The sequence below is a fragment of the Kwoniella mangroviensis genome, chromosome 3 (genome assembly GCF_000507465.2).
Source record: "Kwoniella mangroviensis CBS 8507 chromosome 3, whole genome shotgun sequence".
In the NCBI taxonomy this organism is placed as follows: domain Eukaryota; kingdom Fungi; phylum Basidiomycota; class Tremellomycetes; order Tremellales; family Cryptococcaceae; genus Kwoniella; species Kwoniella mangrovensis.
In genome coordinates, this window is record NC_088829.1 from 1,433,948 (window position 1) to 1,453,223 (window position 19,276).

The window sequence follows — 19,276 nt, forward strand, 5'->3', positions numbered from 1 at the left end:
TCGATTGTATATTGTTCATTTGCATTTATTTCTATCTCACCTAGGACTATATACCAGCATAGAAGATTACCAAAATGGAGGAAATAGGTATAGATCTCAAACTCGAGGTGAGCTTACCATCCGCCTCCTGAATGAAATGGTCAAGCCGACGAATGTAATGTGATGTGATGTACTGACGATGAATGATCGATGCAGGACCCCACTCTCCCATCTCAAATATCGGAGAAACAAGCTCTACTCAACTCGCTGCCTACGAGCGACGAAGAGCTCTATAGTACTTGGAAGAAGCTGGAGGGTCATAGAGAATTCCTGGAATTGCAAGAGGTGTGTATACTACTCTTTATTCCCTTTCCGACGAATGCAATGGTATCGCTTACAATAACGTTGAACGTGCTGGGCCTCAATAGGAATATATCAGAGATGAAACTCAAAACTTACGAAGAGAATTGCTCAGAGCACAGGAGGAGGTGAAGAGAATCCAAAGTGTACCTTTGGTCATTGGACAATTCTTGGAACCTGTTGATGAGAGAAGAGGTATTGTTGGATCGACTACTGGTGGGTATCTCGCTTTCACCATTATCATTCTTCTACGGCATGAACCACCAAAAGAATGTATTTTCACTGTACTGGATGTTCTATGTTGATCGCTGACTCTCATGTCGATTCACAGGCTCAAATTATGTAGTACGAATTCTCTCTACTCTCGATCGAGAATTACTCAAACCATCTTCTTCCGTCGCTTTACACCGACACTCCAATGCTTTAGTAGATATCTTACCTCCTGAAGCGGACTCTTCCATAGCGATGTTAGGGGCGGATGAGAAACCCGATGTGAAATATAGTGACATTGGTGGATTGGATAGTCAAAAGCAAGAAATAAGAGAAGCGGTCGAATTACCTCTAATCCAAATGGATTTATATAGGAAGATTGGTATAGATCCCCCTAGAGGTGTCTTACTCTATGGTCCACCTGGTAAATCCTCTTCTCTGACTGCCTTATTGCTGTCGTATACGTGTTATAGCTGACTTGGGTCGAACTACCTTAGGTACTGGAAAGACGATGTTGGTCAAGGCTGTTGCCAATTCCACTTCTGCCTCATTCATCAGAGTGGTTGGTTCGGAGTTTGTACAGAAGTATTTAGGTGAAGTGAGTAATCAATCCAAGTCTTATTATGAAGCAGTGTAGCTGATTTGCGGATGATATCTTAGGGTCCCCGTATGGTTCGAGATGTTTTCCGACTCGCTCGAGAGAACTCCCCATGTATCATCTTCATCGATGAGGTGGATGCCATCGCGACGAAACGATTCGACGCTCAGACTGGTTCAGATAGAGAGGTACAGCGTATCTTGTTGGAGCTGCTGAATCAAATGGATGGTTTTGATCAACAAACTACCGTTAAGGTCAGTTGCATCCCATGTATTTACCATTAAAGAACACAGCTGATATCCGGTATGATAGGTTATCATGGCTACCAACCGAGCTGATACGCTCGATCCAGCTTTACTCCGTCCGGGTCGATTAGACAGGAAGATCGAAATGCCCTTACCATCCAGAAGAGAACGAAGATTGATCTTCCAAACTGTCACTTCGAAGATGAACCTGGGTCCGGATGTAGATTTGGAAGACTGTGAGTGTCCCTCATTCACACTCTCGACATTGTAATAGTGCTGATCCACCATATGATGTACAGATGTCTCTCGACCTGATCAATTGAGCTCAGCTCAGATTGCATCCATCTGCCAATCGGCGGGTCTTCAAGGTAAGCTGAGACTTTACGATGCAGTACCATGGGATCGTAGCTGATTGATACTGTTGACAGCTGTGAGGAAGAATCGATACGTCATTTTACCGGTTGACTTTGAGGAAGCTTGGAAGGTGAGTGGGGTGGAAAATGCCACATTCTTTTCGCTGTTTTGAAACCCCGTGGAATACCCGCTGTCACGTGTCAAAGCTTGCCAAAATCCAAAATCCACCATTCAACTTTCGAAATTATCTCTTGTGCATCTGTTCTTTCTCTCTTCCTCTTTGCTAACACCGCTTTGTATATATAGGGAGTTGTCAAGAAGTCTGATGAAACTCATGAGTTCTGTGAGTGTCGCTTAATAGTCAATTGTGATCATCTGCTAACTTATCGATCTCTCACTCACAGATCGATAGATTATGTTATGTTGTGAGTTTTTATTGCTCTAATGAACACGAGAAACATCATCTGACTTTGTTATCTTCACAGTGTATTTCCCATCCCTTTGCATGCAACAACAATGAACGAACCTGCACAGCCCGTAGCCTATGAGTCGCAGCTATCACTCAACCTCCCTTTTCCCTCTCACAATCTATTTTTAACATCCCCGCTCAGTAACCCACTACCTCGCTCTCACCTTATTCAGCGGTGACAGCGAATGGCGTTACAAAAGCGGAGAGCTACTCAACTTTCCCTTGTTGGAAAGTCAACGTTCATTTGCTATTTCCTCGAGGTCTTGTATGACCGTGTTGACGAGGTAAATACTTCACAGACGTTGGACATGCTCTTTCTTTTTCTTTTCTTCCTCTCCTTTCATTTTATCTCTGATGCAAGATGGAAGAGAAGAAGATCGATGTGTTGTTTGAAACAGAGACGAGGAAATCTCGATGTAAAAGGAATATTATACGCTTAGTTGACCGATATAGTATTCCATTTTACATCTGGGTTTTCTTTTTCAGGAGAAACCAAACAAACGGTGCTTAACACTCTGCGAGCGATGATTACCTATGTCGTCTTGCTATTTTAGGAACACCAAGAAAGACTTGTTTACGTCTCCTCCGCGCTCTGGAGGATGTACGTCCCCTTGTTACTCACCGACTCGGATTGACGGGATGATGATCGGTCCATATTATAGGGTACATCCTTAATTATGTATATCATTGACTTTACATGTTCATGCATTTGTGCCGACATCGCCCTTCCATCGAGCATGCTCCATTGCCTATAATTATCTGCTTGAGTGAGCATGCGCTAATTCTGTATTATATTTTATGCATTGTGTTGATGATGGTTGGATGTAAGAGGGACTTTTCTTTTCGGATAACCGTACCAAATTAGACCAAATTCACCTCCACCGATAGCAAACACGTTCCACATGAGAGAGAGTGCAACATGAGATCGAAATAACCTGTCTATCTATCGTTAACATCCACTTCTTGTTGCTCCATATCTGCACTATAGCCCCGCTCGCCATCTGCTATTAAGCTCAGTTATATCTCTACAACAGTCCGAACTTCCTTTGTACGAGGAACCGGCTGTCAATTGGACCTAATCGATCTTCAAAGCTTATCATCGATCTTGCCACCGCGTCTTCTCTCGACTTAACGTTCGTCTCCTGTGAAGCAAGCGTCGGATTACCAGCTTAATTCAGCACATATATCGCTTCTTAGACAGGATACATTGATACTTTCGAGGCCATCTTCCTCGAAGATCAATATCTGTCTTTGTAAAACCGGTCCATTCCACTTCACTGGTTTGGTCTGGTTTCCACTGATAAATTGTTATGCCAAATTTACACGTTCATTATTATAATGGGAATATCAAAGCCTTCCGTCAAGAGTTGGATGGGAGCCACACCTCCAATACTGGAGGTAAAGGGGGGATTAATCCTGGAAGTGCATCTGGAGGAAAGAGCTGGTTAATCTCTGGATTTAGCACCGGGTCGGTAAAAGCTGATATCAATGAGAGAGATCAATTTGGCCGAACGTAAGTCAACCTTTCAAATCAACTAGTCTTCCGGTATGATCTGTCGGTCAGAGTATAGCTGATGGGGTTATTCATTTAGAGTCCTACATCTCGTAGCTTCATCCTCCACTGCCAACGCCTATACATTCTTGAATATTCTGCTGAAGAACCCGAATATATCTGTGAATTTGCAAGATACCGAATCGGGTTATACGGCACTTCACCGAGCATTGTTCGTTGGCAACCTACGAGCAGCGAGAGAGTTGTTAGCGAGAAGTGATATAGACACGAGTATAAAGGATGCAGAGGGGATGACGGCTTTTGATCTGTACAACGGGACTGTCGAAGGGGTAAGCTGTGCTGTCCGTCGTCGTGCAAAAATGGCTCCAGCTTACTCATCGCAATGGTTAGACAAATCCACCACATGATGTCGATGGATCTGACTTGTACGTCTGGGGAGTCAATCGTGAGCTTTTTTGCTGTTTTTGTGAGGGCTGTCAACAATTGCTGATACAGTCCAAACAGGAAATTACGGTCTCGGTACAGGAGATGCAACCGACAAAGCCTTTCCCGATCGAATCAACCTCCTAACTCAAGCTCAGTCAAGTGGTCGATCCGACCCATCTGAGAAGTTCGATCATGTCGGAGTCAAGAAAGTCTCCATGGCTAAATTACATACCGGAGTCATAACGAATGAATCAAGGGGGAACTTGAGTCTATGTGGATTCGGTTCGAATGGTCGATTAGGTCGATCAACTCATTCTCAACTCTCCTTGTTACCTTTACCCGACTTGTCACATATCATCATCGATATTGCATTAGGGCAGGATCACACATTAGCGCTAGCTTCTGGCGGATACGTCTTGTCCTGGGGACATAATAGGTTTTCCCAATTGGGCTATACGATCGAAGCTCCCGAGAAACCCATACCGGGTGGCAGAGATGGTGATGATTTAGTGCAGATATCGCCGAAAAGGATCGTAGGACCGTTAAAAAAGGAGTTTGTAAGAGGTGTAGCGGCGGGAAGGATGAATAGTGCTTGTTGGACTGCCGACGGCGTATGGACCTGGGGGACGAACGCTGGTCATCTAGGTGAGCTTAATTTATCAGTTGACTTAATCGATCTCATGTCCATCCAGCTGACGAGAAGAAAAAAATAGGCTACGATAAAGCTTCTAACCCCGTACAAGTTGTACCTAGAAAAGTGACCTCTATCACCCAGCCAGTGCTTGAAATCGCATTCACGGATTACGCTATGATCTGTCTGCTGGATACATACGAAGTTTTATGTTTTCATCGAGATACATCTTTCAAGATCAGTTTCTCTACTCCTCGAGTCTTGTCAGAAGCATTTCCTTTCAGACCGCCTCAGGCCACCTTGAAACCTATGATCAAGAAGGTTACCAGTTGCGGTACTTCTTTCGCTGCTCTCTCATCGATAGGCGATGTTTTCACCTTCTCGCTGCCCAACCCTCTGGACGACCTACCGAAAGATGCTAGAGGTGGTCATGTCAGTGTGAAACCTCAGATGATTTGGGCTCTGAGGAAAAGCTTTACGGCTGTTCAAGTGAGTCACTTTGTTAAATGATAAAAAGGATCGACGAACGTTGTAGTTCTGACATTTTCTCACAGGATGTCGCTTTAGGTTCAGATGGTACTGTCATCATCTGTACTCAATCAGGGCACGTTTTCGTCAGACAACGACTCAAGTCGGGCTCCGGCCAATTGAAGTTCCGTCGAATACCGTATCTACAGAGAGTCGTCAAAGTCGCGGTCAACGAATCAGGAGCGTTCGCCGCTATTCGGGTGGATGCTAAAGCTACCCCGATCTCACTGGCCGGAAGAACACTTGAAGAAGACCTGTATCTGCTTCAACCACATATCAGAAGATTCGAGAATCAAATGACCGCCGATGAATTCGAAGAAGCCCTCAAGAAGAAAGTCGAGGAGGACGATGAGGACGAAAGCAGCAATTCCGTCACAAAAGATCTGTCGATCGCATTCAGGTTCTGTACCATCTTGAGTAGGTGGAAAAATGATGATGGGGATTCGCTTTTCGCATGGGGTGAACCACTGCTTGGAAGCGATGTTCACCTCGTGGTCAAGGATGTCGCTATTCCCGCTCACAGCGTGATTCTGTCCCTCCGAGTTCCCAAGTTCAAGGATCTTTTGGCTGGTTCTGGAAAAGTCAATTCCGATCATTTCTCTCTGGGCAAGTATCGAAAGTCGAAAGCTATTCATATCAACGCTTGTCATCCGCTCGTAGCTTTGTTACTCCTCCAATACATCTATTCGGACGATATATCGGCGATTTGGGATGCGCGAGTCGCTCGGGCAGTACAAGAGAAATTTGCGACCCTTGAACTTCCATTAGGACAAATCAAGACTGATCTAAAAGCCTTAGCGGATGATTTGGGTCTGATACCTCTCTCGACCGTTCTCTCCTCAGCAGGTAAACAACCCATCTCTCGTCTGACTCTCCCATCCGATCTATACGCTTTCTTCACTTCCACCCACTCACTACCGCCATCCCCCACCACGCAGTGCGACGTAACGCTTGTCTTGGCCGACAAGGAGATTTCATGCAATTCGACGATATTGCGATCAAGATGTCCATTCTTCGAAGCTATGTTTGCTGATTCTGATTGGACATCGAGACGAGTCGACGAAGGTAGAGTTACAGTCAATATGGAACATCTTGAATGGCCTGCAATGAAATTGGTTTTTAGGTATATACATGAAGGAGCGGAGGACGATCTGTTCGATTATTTGCGTAAGTTGGGATTCGTATCGAATGGTATGTATGTCCAGCTAATGTTATTCGCAGACCAAGATACGCTTGACGATTTCCTAGATTTCGTATTTGAAGTGCTTGCTGCTGCCGTAAGTCGGATGACTTTCTCGTCAATGGATGATTGCTAACCCTGGGTTTGTAGACTGAGTTATTGCTCGATCGACTCGTTCTCATATGTTCGCGAGCAATTGTGAAACACTGTAATGCTCTCAACGCTGCCGCTCTTGCCACCGAGGCAACCTTCTATCAGGCCAACACTCTTAAACTCAGTATATTCGACTATATCATCTCATGTATGGAAACAATGTTAGAATCGGGCCTTCTCGACGAGATGGATTTCGATGTTCTACAGGATCTGAGTGAAGTAATAGCTCAGAAGCAAGCTACTAGACTATCAGTCTCCAGAAGCCAGTTACTCGTCAAGCAAGCGACGGAGAAACATCGTGATTGGTTGTTGTTACAGGATATACCCCAACCGAGAGTCAGACAACCTTTCAGATGGAGACCTAAATCCCCAGCTCTATCACCGGTCGATACGATGACTCTCTCCTCCGCCAGTAAGGAAAGGGAGAGAGTCAAGATGCCACTTTCACCGATGATGTCCCCTGAGATGCAACCTTCGGCGGCAGATGGGATCTTCCAAATGGACGATGACTTGCCTACGCCGCCTTCGAGCGCTTCTGGAACTGTAACACCCAGAGTTGCCAGACCTGTCACGCCGCTGAATCTGTCTGCTGCCGCTGCGCAGGACAGTAAAGGGGCTGTATGGAGATCGAAGACAGTCGAAACGGAAAAGTGGGTTGGTTTCTCTTCATTTTATACGACAATGGCTGATTATGTCTTTTTAGGGTCGACTTACGAAGTATCATGGCTGGAGAAGCTGCCCGAAAGAACCCAAGTCGACCTGCTGCTACTCCCAGTAGTATTCTTGGTGGATCTTCACGGCCTCAACCTACACCTCTACCTACACCCACCAAAACCCCATCGACCTCGCGTAGTCAACCAATATCATCTGGTGGTAGTCCATGGCGAACTACGGATACACCCAAAACCTCTTTCTCCTCCCTACAGACTCAACAATCGCCCGCCTCCTCATCATCCACCCTCCCTCGTCCTACTAGCTCTCAAGCTTCGCCTGCACCTCAGCGGAGTGGATCTTCCAAAGTGATCACCCCGGTGAAATTACCCCCGTCTGCACCTGGTATCATCCCTCAGCGGAAAGTATCTGGATCTGGTGGAGCAGCATGGACCACACCTACATTCACACCTACTCCACAGGTATCTGTCTCGCCTATCGCCCAGGGGTTTTCTTTGTTGGCTATTCAACAGCACGAGCGTGACATCGCTGAGATGAGCGCTAAGAAACCTGCCAAAAGCTTGAAAGAGATTCAGGAGGAAGAAAGAGTGGCAGAGAAAGATAAAGCCCAAGAAGAAGATTTCATGAGGTGGTGGAAAGAGGAGGAAGCTAGAGTCGCTAGACAATCTGGATCAGGATCTGGGGCAGTTCCAAACAAAGGGAAAGTCAGGACGGCTACTACTAAAGGTAGGAATGGAAAGAACGGGGAGAATAGTGAGATGATTGGGGCTGGCGAGGGATCGAAGGCTAGTGGTGGGAGCACCAGAGGTGGAAGAGGTGGGAAAGTGAAAGGAAATACCGGTGTCTCGAGGAATGGTGAAGATGGAGAGAAACGTAAAGGGAACAAGGATAAGGATAAGGATACGACTTCATCGAAATCACAATCGAACCTGAACTCGAACAATACAAAACAGCCATCGCAAATGAAACCTAATGGCACTCCATCTAAATCAATCAATGATACATCATCCAAATCTGATGGCAATCCTCCCCACGCAAATCAACGGATGAAAGGTCATCCTAGCAAGAACAATAACAACAACAACGATAATGATAATCTCACAGATTCATCAATGACAATAAAATCACAATCGGAATTACAATTACAACCAACAGCATCGACGTTCGTACCTAAAGCGAATGCACCTACATTTATACCTCGATTTGGAACAGGGAATGGTAAATAAAGGGAAATCTTAGAAATAGAATATATATAGAAAAAGAGCTTGATATCGGGAGGAAAGGAAAGCGGAGTCGATGTTTAAGTCCGATACATTACAGAACGGGATATAAACCAAATCAATACAAAATTTCATATAGATGTTGTACTTGTGCTTTCTGGAATAATGATCAGATGCAATCTCTCATTCTTCAAATAACTATCGAATCAAACATGATATGAGGTATTGCATATGTACAGTACAATGAAGGGTTTACCAACATGATGAAAGATGCAGGGTATGTGAAACGATCATCAAATGTAACAAACAGCACATGCGATATTTCTGATCCTTTGCCTTTCTCAAGCTATTATACAATCACCTTTCCCATTACCTTTTCCATTATCATTTCCCCCTTTGTCTTTAATACCAGTACCGAATTTCCTCTTTGTGGATTCACGTTCAGCTAAAAGTTCTGCATATTTGACCTGATTATCCAAACCCCACCCATACCACGCCAGCGAAACATAAGTGAAGCTCCTTTATCGGCGCAAAGGTATTATCTCACCTCCTCGGTTTTGGAGAGTAAACCTTTATCATGACGTGCTTTCAACGCTTGGATTGTAGAGTTGAGTTCAGCTTGTGATCGTCTATAGTGAAGCCATACCATACAAGTCAGTAAAATGAAAGTCATCGAGTGTGAGATGATGTGGTGGAGCTGACAACTCACTTTTCAGTCTTGGTTTTTACAAATCGTACTTTTACATCTTGGCCTGCTCTCCTGATGGCTGCTGCTGCAGCTGCTGCTTTGGCATCTAATGGTTTATCCCACGGGGGAGATGAGGATGAAGAGTGGACTTTGACCGCTGGAGCAGGTGCAGGAATAGGTCTGGAAGATGAAGCGATAGGAGGAGTCATTGAATTAGGAAGTAGTCTGGATAAAGCTGCTTTACCTGCTGGACGTATTGGTCGAGAGGAAAAGGCAAGATTGGTATTGGACAATGAAGGTGTGTTGGAGGGTGTGCAGGTGTGAGAGGACGAATGACGATGTGTGGGACAGAAAAAGTGATTACATTGCTGCGATATAGACAAACGACTGTTAGCTATTGTGACTCCATACGATAGCGTGGCAATGGATGGGATTGATAACAATGGATGGGATTGATGACAATGATCATATATCATCTGCATTTTGAGTGGTTCATGATGAGACTAAAATAACTCACCTCGCACTGCATTTGAACCACCAACATCTTATTACAATTCTTCTTCCAACAAATCTCACCATTCTGTTTCTTCCTTTTAAGCTCCAACTTCTTACGTTCTTCTCCGCCCTGGAAACCCGTACATGTACCCGAGAGTATATGCCTCTCAACAGCCTCGTTCGGATCCATCCTTGATGAACTGGTATATTTGACGATCTCATCGCACATCGGACACTTTGGTGCTATCCGATCGACCATCGATGGTGGTAAAGGGGAAGTGCATGAATGTTGGGAAGGGAGGAAATGAGGTTGACAGAATGATAGATGACATGCTGGACACTGCGAACATAAAAACAGAATCGTAAGTGAGTAACTAAGTCACTGAAGGCAGATGAACGATGGATTGGACATACTTGAAAGGGCAGAAAGTCGTGCAGGTGACACGCAGGATGATTGCATTCTTTACCTAGGAACATCATCTCGGCTCGATGGGTTGGCGAAGGTGTGGTGGTCGTCATGTTGATTATCAATTTGTTTGGTTCGGGTGGCAAGGAATGAGAGAAAGAACAGGAGCAGAGGGACAGATAGACCTTCCAAGCTGATATAATGAATGGTATGAGGATGATGACCAAGCGTATGGAAAGTGTAAAGTATATATATTCTAGTATGATCTATCTGTTCTAGATGATTGATAATTCATCAAGATTCAACCTGCTCTCTCCTCTGTTCTCGCCAAGCCCCCACCCTCACGACGATTACGCATCAATCGACATTTTGCCACCCAACAAACCCTCAAACCTCTAATCTTATTCTGGTGATTCATTTAGCATCCATCGGAACCAAACAACCTCCCACGTTGCGAGTGAGGGTTCGCGTATGCTTTGATCGTTCCATCTGAATTTGGATATGATTATTACCGTAAGCATCAAGCTTCACAGTGAAAAAAAGTTGAATGGGAGATAGATATCCCATCGTGCCATCTTTCCAATACGACATCATCAGATCAATCATCTCGGTAACATCGAACATATGTATCAACGACCTCAGTAGCATTCACCAGACAAGATGAAATCACTCTTCAGGCCATTCCCGTTGCCGTTATCGGATAGGCAATGGTTCTATCTCCTAGTGTTACAAGGTGTAGGAGCAGGGGTGAGTGATCTTTTGTCCATAGATATATGCATATATAGGATGCTGATGAATGGTTTTGGTTGGTATTGGGTCGTAGATCATAGATGGAGGGGCGAACTTTGCAGTTGCATATGCTAGTGAGTATAGTTTTCAAAGGTATTATATTATGATCACGTAAAATCTGATAATAACGTGTGAACGTTTTAGTGTACCACAATCAGAAAGTCGTCAAGGTCAGTACAAGGTCTTACCAGTTCCTTCGAACAATCATCTCTCTTCTTCGCATGATCAGATGCTGATGACTCCGATGTAGATGTGGGTGTTATCCAAAAATACCTTGGCTGGTGATCTGGGAGTTACACCGATAATACAATGTCTTGCATCCATGTTGATCACTTCTACCTTGGTACATACCGATCTGCACCATCATGCAGTCGCGCCCTTACCTTTTGTCTGGCCTCATGTCGAGCACTTACCCGATCCGAGGGAAATCATCGGTCGATGGGGTAAAGGGAAAAGACGTAAGGGTGAAGAAATAGAGGAAAAGGGTCCCACAGATGAAGATGAAGAAGAACCCAGCATAAAAGGTTTATCATATTATATCAAGATGTTAATTCGATTCATATTCGAAGGAACAGAGAACAATTCTCTCTTACCCATTGCCAACTCGAAACCATTCCCGATTAGGATATTCCTCTCTGCGGTTCAAGGAGCAGCTATTGGAATGATATTTGGTCTACCTGTCTTTTTGCTTTTCATCATTGTCTTAGGACCATTATACAAGCACGACAATATAGTGGAAGTAAAATGGAAATGGTCACCTATGGTAATCAAATGCGTATATGGTGCTGTGGTAGGATGGATCACTAATCCCGTCATTGCTAGTTTGGCATTAGGAAGTCAGGCAGAACATCATTTGATTATTATCTCCGAAGATTCCCCAGCAGAAGGAGATGTAGAAGCTGGTCAATCGAGTGTACCTAGAATAGATGGTGTAGGTGTGGATACGATCCACGAGGAAGAAGAAGAAGAGTACTTGAGTCCTCCTCCTCCTCTTACTGGCGATTCACTTAGAGTCCCTATACCCAAATCGCCTACGCCTGCTTCGGGTGGATCATTACGATTACCCAGCTCACCGCGAATGTCCAATCGACCTAGGGCATTATCAAACATATCTGCAACGTCGTCGTTATCTAATCGCATGGGAATTAGACCACCTCTAATGGCAAATTGCTCAAATATACCTATCGCATCGAATAGCTCGATAAGGAGAGGAAGTGTTACGTCTATACCTAGAACACCTAGATCACCTGGTACGGCCGAGTTTGGATCGATGAACTTACTACCACTTGATACACCCACTCTTGGAATGGGCTCACAGCGTATCAAGCGTTCGAGGGGAGCTACGATATCGACTTATGTGTCTCAGAGTGATTCGGTGAACACAAACTATTCGTACGCTCTTGGAGGTACTGGTGGGAGAGCGAAGAGGCCCAACAGACCTAGAGCGATTAGTTCGTTGAGTGGAAAGGGTATACAGCCACCAAAAGTGCAGGTTGATGGAATGGAGGGGCAGGCTGGTAATTCGGCGAGCGAGGAAATGAGGTTGGATGTGCCAAGTGCGATCACGGCTACAACGGAAACCAGTCAAGTGGGAAAGAACAATGTGAGGGGTAATGGTGGATTTACAACTACACCTGTATGGGATGTTTTCGGTCAAGTTAAAGTACAAGATCAGATAACTACGCCTAAAAAGAATGTTCAAGATGATGTGGAAGTGAGAGACAAAAAAATGAAACAAGAGGAAGATGCTGAAAAGAAAGATGAGAAATAATTATATGCTATCTTGAAGAATGGGTTCAAACTGGATGAGCGAGTGGCAATGCCAGTCGTCGCTTATAGACGAAAATAATACTATACTAGATTAGTTTAGAGCATATATCACAATTAATGTAATTAGACGCTATCCTTTTCATTCATCCATAGAATAAACAATGAGATTGTTGTACTTGTACTGAACCAAGCTTAAGACAAGACCAATATGCATCAACTTCATATTACACTAAAAACGCACAGACATCTTTCCTCATTCATCTGCTCTTTTTCGTTTGCTTCTCCACTATATTGCCATCACTCTTTCGATCTAAGCTACATCTCATCAAAGACATGAAAGTAAGATTTTACTTTCTGTTCTTTTGGTAGTAGTGGATAAGACCGGTAGTCTAACATATCAAGATGATGATCAGCGATTTGATTCCCCTTAATTGATCATGTCAACCATATAGTAACTCACGGAGCTATCGTGTCCCTTGACATCAGTCTCATTACCAAGTTGTTTGAGGATGTTCTTAGCGAGGACCTAAATCATAGTGATATGACATTCAGCAAAATTCGTCGTTTGTACTCGCGTTGATAACTCACTTTACCGAGTTCCACACCCATCTGATCATAAGAGTTGATTCCCCAAATAGCACCTTGTACGTGAATCTTGTGTTCATACAATGCTACCAAAGCACCGAGCGTACCAGGAGTGAGCTTTTGGAACAAGATCGAGTTGGTAGGTTTGTTTCCCTCGAAGATCTTGGATTTGACCAAAGCTGCATTCTTGGATGCTTCGGGACCGAGTTCTTCTCTTACTTCTTGTTCGGTCTTACCGAAAGCGAGGGCTCTGATCGCATGGAACACACACAGTCAGTCGCAGACTAGAAAAGAAAGGCAGGAGGAGGAGATACAAGCAGGCACTTACTCAGGTTGGGCAAAGAAGTTGGATAACAAGATCTCATGGTGTTTACCACCTGAGATGGGGTTCAAAGTCTCCACGGGAGCAAGGAAATCGCTAGAGATCATTCATGTCAGCTGGTGGCAACCCGTCTTATTTGGCAGCTAGCTTACGCTGGGATTAGCTTGGTACCTTGGTGGATGAGTTGGTAGAAAGCGTGTTGGCCGTTGGTACCACTCTGACCCCAGATGATAGGCTGTAGGAAGAGGTGAAGGTAATAAGCGTATGCTCGGGTCGATGGGATTCAGAATCACTCACTCCGGTCTCGTAATCTACTCTGGAACCATCCTTGGTGACGCTCTTTCCGTTAGATTCCATATCACCTTGTTGGAAGTAATCGGCGAACTTCTTGAGGTACTGGTCATATGGGAGGAGCGCTTGGGTTTGAGCACCTATATCAGAACAGGAGAATTAGCTCGTCAGCATCAGAATATAAAGAAATAGCCACTAGAAAGACATAGTAAGAGTACATACCGTAGAAATCGTTGTACCAGATACCGACCAAAGCCAAGATGACAGGCAAGTTCTCTTCAAGAGGAGCAGTCTTGAAGTGTTTATCTAATTCGTGAGCGCCGTTCAACAATTCTTGGAAATTATCGTAACCAATTGAAAGCGCGATGGAAAGACCGATAGCTGACCAGAGGGAGTATCGACCACCGACCCAGTCCCAGAAGGCGAACATGTTGGATTCGGAGATACCGAATGCGGTTACGGCTTTGGCGTTGGTCGAGAGGGCGACGAAGTGCTTGGCAACGTGGGCTTGCTATTGGGCAGAGTCAGATCAGCAAGGTCTTTATGGTAGGAAGGGGAAAGAATCTGAAAGGGCTCTGAAGTTGAGATGAGGCCGTCCGACAGCGCGGCGACAAATCCAGTCGTTAAAACCAAGATCAACTCACATCTTTAGCCTTTTCCAAGAACCAGGCTTTAGCACTTTCGGCGTTCGTGATAGTTTCTTGGGTGGTGAAAGTCTTGGAGGCAACGATGAAAAGGGTAGTCTCGGTGTTACATAACTTCAATACTTCTGCCAAGTCGGTACCGTCAATGTTGGATACAAAGTAGGATTTGAGATCTCTCTTGGAGTAATGTTTCAAAGCTTCGCATACCATGACTGGACCCAAGTCTGAACCACCGATACCGATATTCACAACGGTATCAATTGGTTTACCGGTATAACCTTTCCATGAACCTGATCTGACTGATTCACTGAATTCTTTGATATGTTGTAATACACCGTGAACCTCATCTACACCAGCTTCGTTGATCTTGAATCCTCCCTGGTCCGCTGGGGGGTTTCTGAGCGCTACGTGTAATACCGCTCGATCTTCCGAGGTGTTGATGTGTTTACCAGCGAACATATCATCTCTGAATGACTCAACTGAAGCTTCCCTTGCGAGATTGAACAGAGTGGATAAAACCTCTTCATCGATCAAGTTCTTGGAGTAATCCAATAAGATTGATACATCTGGTGAAGAAGCTTTGAATTCCTTTGAGTAGGTTGAGAATCGCTTGGAATCAGAGTTGAACAGCTCTTTGAGAACGAGCTGGGATTGTTTGGATGAATGAAGTTCTTGAAGCTTCTTCCAAGCTTTGTATTCTATGTAGAAGACAGAACAACAAAGGTTTTGTCAGTTCTGTGATGTGGTCGTAGAGGAGATACTCCATGCTTGCTTGAACTTGTACTTGTACTTACGAGTAGCAGGTTTTCCAGTTGACATTTTTGGGACGGTCTGATGTGGGATAGGAATAGGTAGTTATGCTATGCAAGATGAGGTGTGATAGGGGATCGAAGCAGAAGACGGAAGACGTTGAAAGAAGAAAGGGAAGTGTGGGGATTGGGATGGGATGGGATGGGAACTGGACAGCTCAACTTGTTGCGTAACCCCGCAACTTTGAGGTATGTCATCATCTTGGAAATCCTAATCGGTCATTAGCTCACGTCTCTAATCGGACTTTGATCATTCCTAATGACCCATTGCAGATTCACTTCCGCGACTCCCGCCGGACCGTGCATCCGTCACCTCATCTCGGAAAGCGGAACTAATCTTAAGTTACTTATTGACACTCTCTACTCACTTGGGCAAAGCGGCATCTACCGCTTCTACACGTCGAATCCACTCTGACCTGGATCCGTCAGTTACGTAAACATGCCATCCCATGCCCCTGGAAAATCAACGTTGGACAGTCGAGGATAGCTAGGTGTTGTTCATGATCATGGCTGCTCTCATCCCTTCACGTCCTGTCGCTCACTTAACAACGGCTTCTTCATTAAGCCCACCAGATCTGGGCTGCCCTCAAGCGAAGAGGGAACAATGGCTCCTGCACCCACAGGTTTCTCATTCTCGACTTCAACAGGAGGTTCTTCCTTCTCCTTTGCTCAAGGTCAATCTTCCTCGGGACCCTCGACATTCTCTTTCGGATCTTCCTCTAACCCTTTCCCTCAGAAGTCCGCTACGTCAACATCGATGTTCACCAATCCGTCTCAGGAAGTAGACGGTATGGATCAAGATGGTGACGAGGATGAAGAATTGGAGGTGGAAGTTTTACATCTGCAGCCTTCCGCATATCCCAAGGGGGAGAAGAAGAGATGGAAATCTAGTGGGAGGACAATCAATGCTGTAACTTCACCTGTAGGCGGAGAGATAGCTTCGTGGATCGCCAAGAAGGTAAAGTGTAATCTCAGGGCTCACTCGGGATGGTAGCTCACTTACAACCTCGGTTTTAGCCTTCAGCAAATCCCAACGAACCTTCCACCCTATCTGAGCCAAGTTTATCGCTCTCTGATCGAACGATATTTTTCACTTCTTTATCTTCCCTTACCGATTCACTCGTACAACTGTATACGGAATCACATCTCCTTTTCACCTCCTTACAGCAGATAGTAGCTGAATCGCATTCTCGTCGACTCCCCTCAATAGGCTTAGAGAAAATAGCTGAAGCTTGGGATAGAAGAGGAAACTTGGTCTCACCAGAGGGTCTACTAGGCCCTCCAGACGCTGAGACTATCATGCATATGAGGAGACTGGCGGATTTGTATTTGGATCAATTAGGAGAATTGAAAGCGAACCAAGATATCGATGTGAGTGGACATACTTCATGCAGCTGAGATGTTTTGCTGATCCCAGTTGATCGAACAGATCGAATTGAGAGCAAGATTCACGACGTCGTACAGTACACTCAATCTCGCTGAAGTATTGTATCTACCGGTGGATGGTAAAGGTGAAGGATTGGTGGGAGAAGAGATTTTAGATTGGGTTAATGATGTAGATCCAGGTAGGTCGTGTTTCCAGATCGAAGTCGAAGTAGTCGCAGAATGACACCTCGGCTAACCTCGTCCGATTGTGATGAATATAGCACCTGACAATTCCCAAGGTAATGAAATTATGTCCACCCAAAATCCTTGGGATCATCCTCTATTCTTCCCATACATCTCAAGATGCATATTGAGGGGATTCCACTTACCTGCGGCATCCTTCTTAAAATCACTTTCGAAACATCCCAATATATCTATATCGAAATTATCTTCCATGTTATCTCAACATCTATCGATATTCCCCCGGTCGACCGAAGAGCGCTGGAGAGTAGATTTAGATTTCCTCCAAGCTCATAAATCCTGGTTGGCCAAATTCAAAGCGGAATTGATCAGTTTCACGCAAGGTAAACAGAAAGGACAGTGGTTCGGTGAAGATCAATACAAATCGATAGAAAATGATTTCAGAGTGATAATCGATTTGATGGAAGGTAAACCTCAGAGAATACTTGATGAAGCTTCGGATTGGAGAGAAGCTTTGGGAGCCTGGGGGATATTGGTTGATGTTGATATGAGAAGAGATCATTTACCGTAAGCTGCTTTTTTCTCGGGACAATCGAAGCATCGCAGCTGACTAGTCGATGTAGAGAGATAATGGCTATGATCTTGGATAAAATCCCGGTAGATACGACTATACCTGAAGATGCTATACAGTCTGCATTGTGTTCAGCAGATATAATCAAAGTGAGCTGGATTATTAGAGTATATGGCCTGATGAAGCTGACTGATAGATACTGAATAGGCTTTAATGGGATGTTACGATATCGACATATGGCTGTCGGCGCATCTTGGGGACTTGTTGGACAAACTAGAATTGATACCAGACGACGAAGAGCGTTTCGAGATTCCGTTAAGAGATTATTTCTTATTGGAATACACGGAAATACTACAGAATAACCCAAAATACTCGGCATTTTGGAGGGTGATATGTGATTATCTGAATTATGCTGGACAGGAAGGCAGGAATAGGTTGAAATCGCATATCATGAGAATATCCATTTCTTTAGATGGTCAATCGAAATCCGAGAATAGGAAGACACAAGCTGATGGTATGGACGTAGAAGAATCAACGGAAGGAGAAGGAGAACAGACGAAGGAGATGGAAGAAGCTGTGAGATTGTTGGATGAGATCCGAGCGGCATGCGGTGAATTCAAGTTGGAAGAAGAATTCAAGATGATATCCCAGATCTTAGCTTCAAAGTTGATCAGAAAAGGTGAATATGGGATGGCGGCTAGTATGTCAATGATGGCAGGTGATGGTTGGGCGTTATCGAGGATTGCAGAGAAAATTCTCGACTCATATATAACGGATGGTGAGTTGCATTGTATATGAACCTTTTTTCCCTCCTTTCCGTGGAGATGCTGACCTTTCCGTGTGGTTGTTGTAGGGGACGAAGAATTCCTTAGACTGGTTGATACGCTCCCACCTACCCTTCTCAGCGAAGCACCAACAGCATTAGCGGAACTGCAAAACCAATTAGATCCTGCATCAGGTTTACCGGACTTACCCGCTACCTCAGCCTTGAGCATCTTCGCATCTAGATTGACATTCTTATCTGAATTGAGAGATTACTTGCTATTCCTCAATCAAGGTGCAAGAGATAGAGCAGCATCGAAATTGGTGGGACTGTTGACTTCTGGTATTGCCCCTGTGGGGATTTGGGCGGTATTATTGGTAGAGAGTATCAATTTGCTCGAAGGTGAGTTGATCGTTCTCTCACTTTCTACATTCGAAGTGCTAGGGAAGAATGAGGATGAGGTCGATTGGTTAATGTACTTTTTGCAGATTCGGATATCCTATTCTCTTCAAATGAGACATTCGAAATACTTAGAGTATTGGAAGAGGTCAAGGTGAATTCGTCATTTGCCAAACAGGATTATCTGGAGCAATTGATACAGTACCTTCAGAGATTATCTGGTGATGGTGATGATAAGACGAAGATGACTGGGTATGATGAGGGGTATAAGAAATTGGATCAGGTCAGATTAGCGTTGGCTAGGAATTTAGCTAGATCTTTAGTGGGCGGATTTGATAGTCCGTTCTAAATCATATAGGATCCATATAGTGATTTGTGTACTGCCAAAACAATCTTATATGCATATAGAACAAAGAGAAGTACCGTCCTGGATGAATGCATGGCTATGCGATTCATGGGAATTTAAATGATCGAATGAGATGTCTTCTGGATATGCCGTTATTCACATAAAAGGAAGAGATCATCGACCATCTAAAGTTAACTTACGCCACTGTGAGAGTAGTGAAGAGAGTGAGACAACCGATACTTACCTTAGCTCGTGCTTTGTGTTCCTTCCTCATCTCTACTTTACAAACATCCT

General features: G+C 44.5%; 6 protein-coding genes across 6 annotated transcripts; 4 read left to right on the forward strand and 2 right to left on the reverse strand.

Annotated features, from left to right (window-relative positions):
• Window positions 1–74: 74 nt before the first annotated feature.
• On the forward strand, window positions 75–2,266 carry I203_108349 (26S protease regulatory subunit 6B; the record flags this gene model as incomplete). Its single annotated transcript, XM_019148522.2, has 11 exons — window positions 75–107; window positions 196–324; window positions 408–555; window positions 671–973; window positions 1,047–1,147; window positions 1,210–1,401; window positions 1,460–1,628; window positions 1,692–1,760; window positions 1,821–1,876; window positions 2,053–2,089; window positions 2,232–2,266. 11 exons carry the CDS (start codon window positions 75–77, stop codon window positions 2,264–2,266), a joined length of 1,272 nt encoding a protein of 423 aa, XP_019002105.2.
• A 1,259-nt stretch (window positions 2,267–3,525) lies between these two features.
• I203_108350 (uncharacterized protein) lies at window positions 3,526–8,544 on the forward strand (the record flags this gene model as incomplete). Its single annotated transcript, XM_019148523.1, has 9 exons — window positions 3,526–3,728; window positions 3,808–4,057; window positions 4,119–4,173; window positions 4,233–4,799; window positions 4,868–5,274; window positions 5,340–6,480; window positions 6,535–6,590; window positions 6,644–7,296; window positions 7,350–8,544. The coding sequence occupies 9 exons, from the start codon at window positions 3,526–3,528 to the stop codon at window positions 8,542–8,544; spliced, it is 4,527 nt and encodes a 1,508-aa protein (XP_019002106.1).
• Window positions 8,545–8,879: 335 nt separating this feature from the next.
• On the reverse strand, window positions 8,880–10,240 carry I203_108351 (uncharacterized protein; the record flags this gene model as incomplete). The annotated part of the gene is made up of 5 exons (XM_019148524.1): window positions 8,880–9,005; window positions 9,086–9,167; window positions 9,248–9,594; window positions 9,744–10,061; window positions 10,136–10,240. The coding sequence occupies 5 exons, from the start codon at window positions 10,238–10,240 to the stop codon at window positions 8,880–8,882; spliced, it is 978 nt and encodes a 325-aa protein (XP_019002107.1).
• A 547-nt stretch (window positions 10,241–10,787) lies between these two features.
• On the forward strand, window positions 10,788–12,687 carry I203_108352 (uncharacterized protein; the record flags this gene model as incomplete). The annotated part of the gene is made up of 4 exons (XM_019148525.1): window positions 10,788–10,874; window positions 10,951–10,990; window positions 11,061–11,086; window positions 11,167–12,687. 4 exons carry the CDS (start codon window positions 10,788–10,790, stop codon window positions 12,685–12,687), a joined length of 1,674 nt encoding a protein of 557 aa, XP_019002108.1.
• A 346-nt stretch (window positions 12,688–13,033) lies between these two features.
• Window positions 13,034–15,347, reverse strand: I203_108353 (glucose-6-phosphate isomerase; the record flags this gene model as incomplete). The annotated part of the gene is made up of 9 exons (XM_019148526.1): window positions 13,034–13,075; window positions 13,147–13,212; window positions 13,275–13,521; window positions 13,600–13,689; window positions 13,746–13,828; window positions 13,891–14,024; window positions 14,107–14,395; window positions 14,529–15,226; window positions 15,323–15,347. The coding sequence occupies 9 exons, from the start codon at window positions 15,345–15,347 to the stop codon at window positions 13,034–13,036; spliced, it is 1,674 nt and encodes a 557-aa protein (XP_019002109.1).
• Window positions 15,348–15,941: 594 nt separating this feature from the next.
• On the forward strand, window positions 15,942–18,985 carry I203_108354 (uncharacterized protein; the record flags this gene model as incomplete). Its single annotated transcript, XM_019148527.1, has 8 exons — window positions 15,942–16,295; window positions 16,355–16,708; window positions 16,767–16,902; window positions 16,984–17,470; window positions 17,527–17,623; window positions 17,682–18,252; window positions 18,328–18,639; window positions 18,726–18,985. The coding sequence occupies 8 exons, from the start codon at window positions 15,942–15,944 to the stop codon at window positions 18,983–18,985; spliced, it is 2,571 nt and encodes an 856-aa protein (XP_019002110.1).
• Window positions 18,986–19,276: the final 291 nt, after the last annotated feature.